Below are 14,339 nucleotides of genomic sequence, written 5' to 3' on the forward strand. Positions count from 1 at the left end.
GTAATCAAGAAGCAGACACATCTCAGGCTATAAAGCCTCACAGTATGTAGTACTGCACACTTGAGCTAGCCGACTCCTCAGGCAAGCTTTTCTACTGCAGCTATAACACCAACAGTCAAAGTAGACCATTGTCCAGGTATATCCTCTCCACAAAAAGAAAGATTGACTTGCTGCCAGATGTTTTCATTACCGATTTACTGATAAAGAATTCATGCTATATAACCAAGTTAAGGATCTGTAAAGTTCGTTACAGTTACAATGTGAACTGGGAATATAAAGTAGTTAATTAGTCAGCCAACTGCTAAAACCTGGTTCGACCTTTCCTTGAGCAGTTAAAATCAGAGGATTGACCAGACTAACAGAAAACTCACCTGATCTTCTTTCAAGAATTGCTTAGGATTTTTTACATCTGTTTGAGAGAGAAGATGGGGACTCAGTTTAACCTCATCAGAATGACAGCACATCTAACAATGTGGCACTCCTTCAGTACGGTCAGCCTGATTTCTGTGGTGCAGTCCTGGAGTGGGATTTGAACACAGTACCTTGAAATTCAGAGGCAAGAGTGTCACCTTCGGAATCATGGCTTGCAACAAAAGAAAGAGCAAAGCAACTAGCAATCTCAAGAAATTTCCAGTTGTAACAATAGTTATCGTCCAGTGATCTCAGGCCTTCTTTATGCCACAGACATACTGGTTAATTTAGCAGAACATTATGGTTGGGATTTAATGGTCCCTGCTAAGTGGCCTTATTGGTGATTGGTCTGGGAAAATCATGGAAGCATGGGGTTATATGTGGCCAGTGGGAAAACTGACCCTATTCATCATCAATAGCAGGAATTGGCAACATCACAAGGAAAACTTGCCACTGGATAAATAGTCTCACTATTGAGCCACTTATTTATTATCCCTGAGCTTACAGGGATCCAGTGATGGCTCATGGCTTTGTCTGCACACAAGGATGCTGTGTGTCTGCTGAAGACCACACAACAAGCACAATAGATTTGCCAGTAGTCCCTATAAAACTCCTTCTTTCAAATGTTCTATGGTGTTGTGCAATGAGAAGGACTGATCTAATAACACCATTATGTGATCCTTTAGGGACCAATGTCATACATGAGAGAAAGTGTAGTATTAACCGTAGTGTTAGCTGCATTAGTCATTGGGAATTGGGTCTGGGTGGGTTACTCGTCAGAGGGTTGGTATGAACTTGTTGGGCCAAAGGGCCTGTTTCCACACTGTAGAGATTCTAATCTCATCTAATCCAAAACTAACGTTTAAAATCTAAACAAAGGAAACTGAAAGTATGAGAGGTGATTTGGCTGCAATATACTGAGTGACTTTATTAAAATATAGATAGTAATTAGGAAGCGGTTAACATTGAAGAGTAAGTGTATGCATTGAACATGTAATGCATCCCTTTTGGTTGAAAGGAACAAATCATGGTTAACAAAAGGAAATTAAGGATAGCATTAAGTCTAAATAGGCGCCAAATAAGATTGCTAGAAAAAAGTAGCAAGTTCAAGGACTGGGAGCGGTTCAGAATACAGCAAAAAAGGACTAAGAAATTGATTAAGAGGGGAACAGTAGAATCATTGAATCCCAATGGTGCACATTGAGGCAGTCCTTCAGTTTTATCAGTTGCTATGAGGTCTCAACATCAATCTAGATATGGAAAAGACAAGGCAGAAACAGCAAAGTGCTCCTTACTAACATCTGGAGGACATGGTGCCAAAATTGGGAGAGCTGTCTCACAGACTAGTCAAGCAACAGCCTGACATAGTCCATAATGTATGATTCTGTGAGTATGACTATGTCCCAGACACACAATCACCAACCCTGCATATACCTTCTCCCATCAGCAGGGCAAATCCAGCAGAACCATGGTATACAGTCAGGAGGGATTTACTCTGGGAGTCCTCACCATTGACTTTTTTTATTTGATTTATTATTGTCACAAGTACCTAGGTACAGTGAAAAGTTTTGTTTTGCATGCAACACGGGCAGGTGCTATCATACAGCGATCATAGTGTATTAGAACAGAGTAAGGAATACAAGGTTAGGGCTGAAAAGAAGGTGGACAAAAAGCAAAATCAATATTAAATTTGAAATTTGAGGGGTCCATTCATAAACCTAAAAACAGCATGGAAGAAGCTGTTCTTGGACCTATTAGCACATGTGTTTCAGCTTTTGTATCTTCTGCCTGATGGATGAAGTTGAGAGCATAACCTCCAGACCACATGAGGTCTCATGGCATAATGTTAAAGATGGGTAAGGAAAGCTGCTGTTGGTTACCACTTAGCAACCCCCCTCAGCTGATGAATCAATATTTCTCCATGTTGAACAACTCAGGAAGCATGGACACTAGCAAAAGCAGTAAGTTGCTGAATTCCAGAGATGAGGCAAGAGAGTTGCAGCCCTTGATATAAAGTCTGCGTTTGACCTAACATGACATCAAAGAGCCTTAGCAAAACTGAAATCAATGGAAATCAGTGGCAAACTCACCAGTGGTTCGAGTCATACCTAGCACATAGGAATATCGTCATAGTTGTTGGAGGTCAGCCATCTCAGCTCCAGGATATCTCTGCAGGAGTACTAGCACCAACCATCTTCATCAATGACCTCCCGTCCATCATAACCTAAGAAGTGGGATGTTTGTTGACGTTGACACAGTTTTCAGCACCATTCATGCCTCCTTAGATACCGAAGCAGTCTATGTTAAAATGCAGCTAGATCTGGACAACATCCAGACTTCAGCTGACAAGTGCCAAGTCATATTCATGCCGCACAAAAGCAGTTAGGAAGGCAAATGGTACGTTGTTCTTCATTGCAAGAGGATTTAGTACAGGAGCAGGGAAATTTTATTGCAGCTCTCTAAGGCCTTGGCGAGTCCACATTGGGAGTGCAGTATTCAGCTTTTGTCGTCTTACCGAAGGAAAAAATGAAATTACTACAGAGGGGTTACAGCAAAGACCAATGCCTGGATCAGCAGGTTTGGTGTATGAAGAGAGATCAGGTTGACTCAGCCTATAGCACTGAGGTTTAGAAGAATGAAAACAGGAATAACCAATGCTGCCCATTTAAATGCTTGATGACACTCAAATAGCATCATGTGGCCCCTTAGAGAAGTGACACAATTTTCCCATCAGCTCGTCCCAGTGGCTGAACTTGCCTTACCCACATTCAATTACATCTTTCACATATAATTTAGACCCAAGTCTGTGTGCAGTGGCACAGGAGATTGTTTCCTTAATAACAAAAAACATTCAGAATGGGTACAGAAATACATTCTTTTAGATTAGCCTTCTGATCATAAATCAAAACCAGGAAAATCATAGCACTCCATCTTATGATTCTCATTGCTGGCAAACAGACAGACAACAGAAGAGTTGCAATCTGGGTTTCCTTTCCAACACTGTACTCCACTCCGTAGCTCAGAAGAATACTGATGAAACATTTTCAATTCACTTTCCATAGCTCATAGACATCCCATTCTAGATTCACACTCAAATCCCTAAAGACCGATCAGTGCAAAAAAAAAACCCTTTACTGATGGAAGAGGTGCTCCTGTACTCTATTTACTACTCTGAATCTCAAACTGTCCACATGCCAAGTACCACTCTCTACAGCAGGCTGCTGTGCTCGTCACATAGTTAGTAAACATAGTACCTTCAAAGAGACATGTTTACAGTATTATCACTGTATCCATAGCACAGCAAGCATGTTCATCTTTATCACTTAATAATTAATATTAGCAAGGATACCAATTTGTGTCTGTAACATCTGTATTTATCAGGAGTTGTCATAAACATTTTTTAAATCGTTCAGTATTATTTAACCCATGTCTCATTCTTATATCACCGAAGCCAACATAAGCATTGCTGCATCAGATACAAACTCCCTATTGGAGGCAAAGTCCACACCACTTTGGCAGTTCATATAATTGCTAAAAGTGCTTTCCAGTTTCTTCTATAATTCTCCCACAAGCATCAACGTGAACCATGTTCCTTGGCAATGATCACCTTTCAACTCATCACCCAAGTGACAAGGAATGTTAGCAGCCTACTCATCCATTGAAGGTATTTGTCTGGCAGAGATTGATCCTGTTTTTATTCAAAGTTCACACTTTCGTGTTTTCAGCAATAACGTCAGTCAGGAAAAGGTAACGTTTTAGTATCTATGCAAATCCAACACTGAATAGGGTTCCTTGATGTTAAGTGTTGCAGATTCCATTACAATAGCTGATCAATATATAAGTAGTATATGAGGTGCATGCCAATGACTACTCTGACACTGAGGTGTGGATATTCTATGCTGTCTGAATTTACCATAAAGAAACACACAATTCAAACCCTCATATTATATTAACCAAGTTACAACTGCAACTTTTAAGCTGGGGACCAAAAACTATCTGCATTAATCATAATCTTTAATATCTGCTATTTAGAAAATTAGATTTTTGAATAGTCAGAGCTCCATGGAATATAATTAATTTCTAATAATATGCATAAACATTCCAAAAGGTTTTGCGGGAAGATTGTCTGGTCAAAGTGTTGATGCTCTTGTGTTTAACAACTAACCTAGAAGCAGCCAGTGATAGCGCTGGGGGAGGGAAAAAAAATCACAACATTGCCACATACCTCGACAACGCCAGACATCTCTGTGTAACAAGCCATGTTCCAAGTCAGTCTCCGTAATAAATCAATGGACACTGTGAAGAGACAGTGCCTGCTGGTTCCCTAGTACTGCAATGAGTCAGAGCTCTCCCAGCAGATGGTACTACACAGTCTCATCGACATACTCCCACCCATCATCATAATAACATTGTGCATCCCAACAGCAATAGGGCACAGAAAGTAGGAACACTTAACATCTGCTGGGATAGAAATATTAATAATTACCCGGATACTTTTAGTCTGGTGCTGTAGATGAAACAATTGCTTTTAATGTAACCCTTTAACTGCCAAGAGTCTCAAGCTTTACTTCATACGGTCTCTCAACAGCTTTTCATGATTAAAACAGAATTAGAATTAAAACAGATTAAGAAGAAAACAGTTGATGGTAATGGTAATTGACTATAACTAAATCTTCTTAACACAAAATTAAATGCTCACAGAATAAGATTGGTCTGAAGACTGTGCCCATTAAAAAAACATCACATGAAAAATTTCATAAAACATTGACATTTGAAATTTTCATTTGACCCAACAAATGTGCTGTGTATGCCCTGGGTACACAGCCTATATCAATCATCAACCCTTTCCAAATTATTTAATCTGTTAAGGGAATCACTGAGACAATTGGCTTTTCCAAAACTCATGAAACCACTTGAAGAAACCTGTTAAGCTCTAATATACAGAAATAATTGACACTAGTAACTCTCACTTTTTTACATTTTAGAAGTATTCAAGGCCTCAAAAGAACAGGTTTCTTTACTAATCACTGACTGTGATTACTTATTTATTCTAAGCTGGTTATCCATTCTGCTCCTTTTTGAAAGTATTGGTTGAAATGCACTAATTTTATTTAGAATTTTTTTTCTCATTTTGGATACTGCATTTACATTAATGCACCTCATTAAAGAGTGCTCTTGCTCCCGACTGGGCATCAAGTTATATTGTGATCAATTGAGATCAGAAGGCGTTTACTTGTACTTATAACTGCAGCATTAGTAAGCAGCAATTTCATATTGATGTCTCACAATTACAGTATTGTGAAACCAGAGTTACACCCATCCTTGCGGGTGGATACTAATTCAGATTCTGCTTGGATTCAAACTGTAGATTAAATTATAATGTTAAAGCACTGTTGTAAATGGGCAAAAAAAAAATCAACTGGGTGTGTTTCTGGAGAGAGAGAGAGAGAAAGAGAGAGGAGAATCAGCAGCATTTGAATAATCCAAATATAAAAAAGGACTAAACCTCAGTACTGCATAATTAATTGACTAGCCCAAGGTTTGTGTCTAATACTATCTACCTGAGTGGATTCTGAAAATGAGTTTACAACTGGGACACATTTGAAAACAAAATGGACACAATTCTATATACTTTACATGAATAGTGAAACACAGGATCTGAAAGACCCCTAGGCTGGATCTTGCTGCAGTTAGGCATCTTATTAAATAGTTGACTGCATAGTTCAGTTGATAAAGATTTTCACTGTAATTTCTGAAGCACGAGCTGTTAAAATTGTCAAGAGGGCAATAGGGCATCTAAGAATTTAGAGACAATTGGGCATCACCTTAATGATATTTGAAGGTTGAAAAAAAAAGATAATGGTGGAAAATGAAGGTGCAAAGAGAAAAGTAATGGGATAAAAGAAAGAGCAGATTAGGAGAAAAAAAATGGATAAACCAAAGTATAAAATCTATATATAAAAACTATGGGGTTCATTGTTGGTCTGTTTGCCAAAGTAGTAGGTTTGTTGGCAGACATTTCGTCCCCCTTCTAGCTGATATCATCAGACAACCAACAGAGAACCCTACTAGTTCCCAAGCTACAGATCTTCACAAGAACTTTAAATTAAAAATATTCAAATTATTCAATATTATTTTAAAATATTCAATAAACTATCAAAGATGCGATTAACACTTTAAATCTTTGACTTTCTGGACACAAGGGGTTGATTCATGTTGCATTACCCAGTGCCGAACTATTCAAAGTTCTAAAGAAGGGTCATTTAACCTGAAACATTAATTCTCATCTCTGTCTACAGATGCGGTCAGACCTGCTGAGTTTTGCCAGCAATTTCTGTTTTTGTTTCTATCGCTGATTTCCAGCCTCTGAAGTTCTTTCAGTTTTTTTTGTTAAGAGACTGTCAAACATCTCCTTTTGGAATGTGCTTTTGCAAAGATGGTCTGGTGAGGTGGTTTTACAATGGTTTTTTTGTTGAGGTGCATCCTGAGCAGCTTCGTGATACAGGACCCTTGTGCTCTATGGTCTGTCCTCGGGACATGCACCAAGACAAGCATTAACTGTGCCAGGAGGACCATTAACTCAGTGAAAGACACTTTTTGGTCTGCTCAAAATTTGTTGACCTTCTAATGCAAAGAATTGACCTTGACTGAGTGTTGTAAACTGGCACATTTCGATGTCCAGGACTATGTGGTGAGGGATGCATTAAAGCTTGGGGGACAGCTGCTGCCAAGGCATAATGAGGAAAGACCATTTCTGCCAAAGTGCATGAGGGTCAGTTCAGTCATCAGAATCTCTTGGTATTCTAATGTATGTAAATGTGGTCTTACATAAATAAAAAATGCCTTGAATTTTTTTTGCAACTACAGGGAATGCCAAATTCCAATGTTTGTTTGTTGTCCATGTGCAAAGACTGTACGTAAATGCTTCAGTAAGTGTGTATGCATATAAACGTTTTTTAATAAAGAATATTTTTGCAACTCATTTTTTTAAATCTCCTGAACTTGCTGGATTGTTGTGGTGCTATGGTAGTGTTTCTACCTCTGGGCCAGGGGGCCTGGGTCCAAGTCATAACATCTCTGATCAGATTGGTTGGAAATACCCTTTCACCTCCTGAAATGTGTGGTGGTTCATTTATCATGAACAGTTACCTTCTAAGCAAAATTCAGCCCTTTGATGAAAAGTGTTAGAAACTAGGTGAAGACAGGAAGGTTTAAAAAAGATCAAAAGAATAATACCACAGATAAACAAATAATTCTTGTATTTCATGTTGTTTGTCAGGCAAGAATAATTAAATCACTGTAGAATTATCTAAAAGTAAAAGCAAAAAGTAAACAAATTGAGTAAATTTCTTTACAATTTAGTTTACTAATAATTAATTACAAAATAAAATACAAATTAATGGAGATTTTGTTCAGAACTGAAGTTTTAAAGCATTTTCTTCCAAAATTATTTACTTATATTGAATTTAGAAAGAAACTCTAACTGAATGAACCCATCATTGGACAAATCTCAAAGGATTTTGATGCTACTTTAGATGCAGTAGCTTTTGAATCACAATGTAATTGGCCGTTGCACCAATAACCTCGCAGAAAATCAGAGAACTCCAGAGGAGATCAGAATATCAACATCTGAGAAACGGGAGGAGGCACCCGACTGGACAATAACCAGATGAATGACTGGGGTGCTCCAACAATTGTACCAGGGAGATGTAATATTGTCTCGTCATTTGTCTGTGGCTGAGATCAAAGCCCCAAAACTTGTCAGCAGTCATACACATCCTACTACAGCCAGAAGCATCTCACTGCAGGGCCATGTGACAGCATGTTGATCAGATGGCCAAGCTAATCCTCTGGAGACAAGAGTTCAAATCCCACCTCAGGAGCTCGTGAACTTAAATTCACTTAATAAATCTGGAATTTAAGACTTATTCTAATGGTGATAAAATTATTCTTGATTGCCATTAAAATGCATTAAAATGCCCTTAAGGGAGGAGATGTGCCATACTTGTGTGATCTGGCCTCTGTGGGACTCCAGACCACAGTAATGATGTTGATATTTAAATTACCTCTGAAGTAGCCAACAGTAAGCCACTAAATTGTATCAAACCGCCACGAAATCTGAAAGGAATGAAATCAAATGAGCTATACATTAAAAATGACAATAGAAAACCCATCATTGTCAACCCTCAGATGGGTTTCTTACGGACACCACAGACTGTGAAACTGTGGTATACAGTTCGAGGGAACATCTTCTGTGAGTGCTTAAGGAAGACTTCATGGTCTTGATGGTCTAAAGTCAAACATGCGCAAGGGAACATCTTGCTAGTTTAACCTTCCCTCCACTCAGCTGATAAATTAGTACTCTTCCAACGTGAATACCAAATGGAAGGAGCACAGAGGATGGAGGGGTTCAATGCCTAGTACCAGAAGTAGCTCAGTAACAGCACTAGGAACCTAAGCTGGCCATAGCCTAAAAGACATAGCTGCTAAATTGAGTCTGTAACAGGTGGTGAGGGAATGAACAAGAGGGAAAAACCAACTCAGGTTTGTCCTCCCCAATCTGACATATCCGTCTGCTCCAGCATATGCATTAAACCAATATTGTTACCTGCACATTTATGTCTAGGCTATCTCCAGGCAGTGGCCATCTTCACACACTGTCTCAGAGGTTGCTTCTGCTTGATCTCTAAGTAAGGATCTTCAACTCTATACATATTTTTTTTATTTTTAAATAGTCTTAGTGTGGTGTAGTGTCTAAGCTCTCCCTCTTCACATGCTATTTCCACTCTCTAATCATCTTACCTACTGATTTTAGTCTCATGTGATCAGTTTCAGCATTATGACTTACATGACTCTCATTTTACCACAATATTTACATAAGCGTTGAGAGGTACAACAATCACACAGTCCCATGTTCACATTGGAGAAAAGCCTCCATAATTGCTGTGGCACCTTCACCAAACTAAATGGGATAGATTCCAAACAGATTGAGAAACCTAAAACTGGGTATCCATTAGGTATTGAGAGCCATCATAAGCAGCATTGTTTTCAACTACAATCTGTAACCCTAAGGTCCAAAATATTCCCCACCGCAACCACTCTACAATTGCCATCTCACCTGAAGGACAAAGCTGATTCATTTAAGGCTGAATGTGGACATGCCACGAGCAGCACCCGACATACCTAAAATAGAAAAGTGAAGCTATAGTGCAGGCCCCTTGCATGTCTAACAATGGATAGCGCTAAGTGATCCCACAACAAATGGATCAGATCAAAACTTGGCAGGCCTGTCAAATCTAGTCATAAATGGTGGTGGACAATAAAGCAACAAACAGGATAAGGAAGCTACACAAATATTCCCATCCCCAGTGATGGGGGACCCTTTATAGAAGATAAGGATGAAGCATTTACAACCATCTTCAGCCATGATGTGTTGACCGACTCCTGAGGTGCTCAATATCATAGATGGCAGTCGTTAGCCAATTCAATTCATTCCACATGATATCAGGAAATGGCTGAAATCACCAGTTAACACAAAGGCTATGTGCCTGACAATTTACCTGCTGTAATACTGACAACTTGTGCTCCAGAACTGACTGTACTCTTCGCCCCACAGTTACAACGCCAACGTCTTCCCAGCAATGGGGAGAATTGTCCAAGAAGGTACTGTCGAGAGAAGGCAGGACAAATCCAACCCAGCCACCTTCAGCACTTTCTACACATTTCCCATTTGTTCTCTACTTCAGACCATGCAAATGCATTGGAGGTTGTTCAGAAAAGGTTTACGAGAGTAATATCTGGAATGGGATGGGGTGCACAGGGGGTGAAGGCTGTCTTACGAGGAAAGGTTGGACAGAATTTAAAAATGGAGTTTAGAAAACTAAGAGGTGACTTGATTGCAACAAATATGATCCTGAGATGTCTTGACAGGGTGGGTGTTGACCTGATGTTTCCTCTCACAGGAGAAATCATAACTGGGATAACTGTTCAAAAATAAGAGGTTGCAGATTTAAAACAGAGATTATATGGATTTTTATTTTCTCTCAGAGGGTCACGAATCTTTGGGATTCTCTTCCTAAAAGAAAAAAAAGAGTGGCAGAAGCAGAGGTAGATGGATCCTTGGAGATAGTGAGGACAGCAGATGCTGGAGATGTCAGAGTCAATAAAGTGTGGCACTGGAAAAAGACACAGTAGGTTAGAGAGTATCTGAGGAGCAAGAGAGTCGACGTTTCGGGCTTAACCCTTCGTCAGGGCTGATGAACAGTTAATAGACAATAGGTGCAGGAGTAGGCCATTCGGCCTTTCGAGCCAGCACCACCATTCATTATTATCATGGTGGGTCATCCACAATCAGTATCCTGTTCCTGCCTTATCACCATAACCCTGGATTCCACTATCTCTAAGAGCCCTATCCATCTCTTTCTTGAAAGTATCCAGAGACTTGGCCTCCACTGCCTTCTGGGGCAGAGCATTCCATATATCCACTACTCTCTGGGTGAGGAAGTTTCTCCTCAACTCTGTTCTAAATGGCCTACCCCTTATTTTTAAATTGTGCCCTCTGGTTCGGGACTCACCCATCAGCGGAAACATGCTTCCTGCCTCCAGAGTGTCCAATCCATTAATAATTTTATATGTCTCAAATCAGATCCCCTCTCATCCTTCTAAACTCAAAATGTATACAAGTCCAGTAGCTCCAACCTTTCACCATATGATAGTCCCACCATTCTGGGAATTGACCTCGTGAACCTATGCTGCACTTCCTCAAATAGCCAGAATATCCTTCCTCAAAATTTGGAGACCAAAACTGCAAACAATACTCCAGGCTGACCCTCTTGCTCCTCAGATGCTGTTGAAAGACACTTGTTAAGAAAGAAGAATAAGGCAGAATGCAGATTGAATGTTACAGTCAGATCAACCATGATTTTATGAATTCATGGAGCAGGTTCATGGGGCTGAATTACTTACTCCTGGATCCTAATTTGTACATTGTATCAGCGAAATTACGAAAGGGGTCATTGTCAGTGCACTAAATCAGCAACAACCCGCTCACTGCTGTTCAGTTTCAGTTCCAGTTCCACAAGTCCCATTCAGCTCCTGACTCCCATTACAGCCCTTGTCCAAACAGAGAAAAAGAACTGAACTCAAAAAGTGAGGCGAGAGCGACAACCCTTGACATTGAGGTTGCATTTAACTGAATGTGGCATCAAGGTGCCAGAACAAAACTGAAATTAATGGAAATCAGGGCAAAATGCTCCTCTGGTTGGAGTCATACCTGGCACAAAAGGGAGGTGCTTGCAGTTGTTGGTAGTCAGTCACAGTTCCTCAGGCTTCTGTCCAAGGCCCAATCATCTTCAGCTTCTTCATTCCGTCCATCATAACGTCAGAAATGCATATGTTCACTGATCATTACACAATGTTCATGACCATTTGTGTCCATATGCAGCAAGATCTGGACAAAGTCCAGGTTTGGGTTGATAAATCGCAAGCAGCATTCATGACAAGCAAGTGCCAGGCAAGACTATCTCCAGCTTGTGATTTCATGATAGATAACAGGGAATTCAGTGATAATACTAATTCCTGGGGATAACCATTGAGCAGAAAGTGAACTGCACTAGCCACATAAATACCATGGCTAATGTCAAAGGCTAGGAACTCTCCCCATCTGCATGGCATGAGTAGAATTGTGATGAAATTCTCCATATTTGCCCAAATGGGTGCAGGTCTAACAGCACTCCAAATGAAGCAGCCTATTGATTGGCATCACATCCACCATCTTCAACATTCACTCCCTATACCACTAATACACAGTGGCAGCAGGGTGTATCATCTACAAATGCACTTAAGTAATTCATCAAGACTCCTTCAATTGCACATTGGAGGTGATCGACTTAATAGATTTGGAAAGACAGGGAAAACTGCAGCAGATACATGGCACCACCATATGCATGACTTGAAATATATCACCATTCCTTCACTGCCACTGGGTCTGAATCCAGGAACTCCATTTGTAACAGAACATGGGTGAAAATACACTACATAGACTACAACAGTTGAAGGCAGCAACTCAGCTCCACCTTCTCAAGGGAAGTTAGGGTGGGCAATAAATATTGGTCTAGCCAAGGATGCCTAAACCTTGAACTAATAAAAAAAGCTGCAGCCAAGAGAAGCTGTAACAGAAGCTGCCAGAATGGTGGCTAGTGAAATAGATGAGTCTTGGTTGGTTTTTGCCTCTCAGTTACTACAATCCCAAGTGGATAACATCCCCAAGGCCACAGGACAGCCTTAAAACACAAATATCTTATAAGAACTTACACCTCAATTCAGTCAGCAATACTGTGGGCAAGCCTAATGGACAGCTGGTCTTTTCCAGACTATTACTGTACATAGAGACACAAAAGATAGGCAAAGGAATAGGCCTTTTGATCCCTTGAGCCGGCTCAATATGACCACAGTTTATTATCAAACTCAGGACCCTAATCCTGCCCTCCCCAATATCCCCTGATCCTTTCAGCCACAAGAGCTACATCTACTTCCTTTTTGGAAACACAATGTTTTGGCCTCATCAACTTTCTGTGGTAGTGAATTCCACAGGCTTATCACTATGGGTGAAGAAATTTCTCATCTTAATTCGAAAAGGTTTACCTCTTATCCTTAAACTATGACCACTGGTTCTGGGCTGTCCGACCATCGGGAACATAGTACATTCAGACTCCCTGACAGACAGAATCCCCTACAATAACTCAAAAATCTCAGAAACCACTCCCAACTACCCATTATGAGGATTGCAGAAACAAGGAGTCTGTAATCTCAATAGTGTGCAATTGAGTGAGTGATTATACAATAACATTAAAGGGGATTCACCTCTGCTGTCCAGATAAGCTTCAAATAGTAGACTGAACCCTTTGTTCAATAACTACACACGGTCAGACCACGCATTGCACGAATGATAGATCAGACTACAGGCTACAGGAATGTATATCATCATAATCTAGGTTAAATAACTCAATACACTCTGTAACAATAATAATAAAAAAGAGTGATGAGAATGCAACTATTAAATAATTGTTGGATTAAACTATTTGCAGAAACAGAACCAAATGTTACTGATAGTGGTTGTGTGGTAAATTGTGTTGAAAAAAATGAACATGAGTCAAAGTCCGAGTCAGAGATGTACAGCATGGAAACAGACCCCTCAATCCAACTTGTCCATGTCGACCAGATATGCTAATTTAATCTAGTCCCATTTGCCTGCACTTGGCCCATATCCCTCTCAACCCTTCCTATTCATATACTCATCCAGATACCATTTATATATTGTAATTGTACCAGACTCCACCACTTCCTCTGGCAGCTCATTCCATACACTCAACACTCTGCGTGAAAAAGTTGCCCCTCAGGTCCCTTTTATATATTTTTCCCCTCTCACCCTAAACCTATGCCCTCTAGTTCTGGACTGCTCACTCCAGGGAAAAGACCTTGTCTATTTACCGTATCCATGCTACTCATGATTTTATAAACCTCTATAAGGTCACCCCTCAGCCTCCGACGCTCCAGGGAAAGCAGCCCCAACCTATTCAGCCTCTCCCTATAGCTCAAATCCTCCAACCCTGGAAACATCTTTGTAAATCTTTTCTGAATCCTTTCAAGTTTCACAACGTTCTTCCGTTTGGACAAAGACCAGAATTGCACACTACATTCCAAAAGTGGCGCAACCAACAGCTGCAACATGACCTCCCAACTCCTGTAATCAATGCTCTGACCAATAAAGCAAAGCATAAGTTTAGGATGCTCACAGTCTCCCACAATTATTTTGCACAAACCCCTGGAACATGTAGAGTTTTGTGGACCAGAGGGCTGCAATAATCAATAACATTTAGTGAGGTATAGGTTATGGTTAAGGAATGTGTGGTATTGTTATTCAAGTTCAT

The 14,339-nt window shown here is 40.1% G+C and overlaps 1 protein-coding gene across 9 annotated transcripts in view; it reads right to left on the reverse strand.

Moving 5' to 3' along the window:
* Positions 1–14,339, reverse strand: part of LOC140491374 (septin-4-like) — a 135,870-nt gene that overhangs the window by 88,833 nt on the left and 32,698 nt on the right. Inside the window, exon 1 of one of the 9 annotated variants that reach the window (XM_072589462.1) lies at positions 4,637–4,972. The exons of 6 other annotated variants lie outside the window; for them this stretch is intronic. In XM_072589462.1, coding sequence (XP_072445563.1) covers positions 4,637–4,672 — 36 coding nt within the window. In that variant the 5' untranslated portion in view covers positions 4,673–4,972. Of the gene's footprint in view, positions 1–4,636; positions 4,973–14,339 lie in introns of those variants that run through there. 2 more of the 9 variants (XM_072589467.1, XM_072589470.1) reach the window with 2 other exon arrangements.

The sequence above is a fragment of the Chiloscyllium punctatum genome, chromosome 19, assembly GCF_047496795.1.
Source record: "Chiloscyllium punctatum isolate Juve2018m chromosome 19, sChiPun1.3, whole genome shotgun sequence".
In the NCBI taxonomy this organism is placed as follows: domain Eukaryota; kingdom Metazoa; phylum Chordata; class Chondrichthyes; order Orectolobiformes; family Hemiscylliidae; genus Chiloscyllium; species Chiloscyllium punctatum.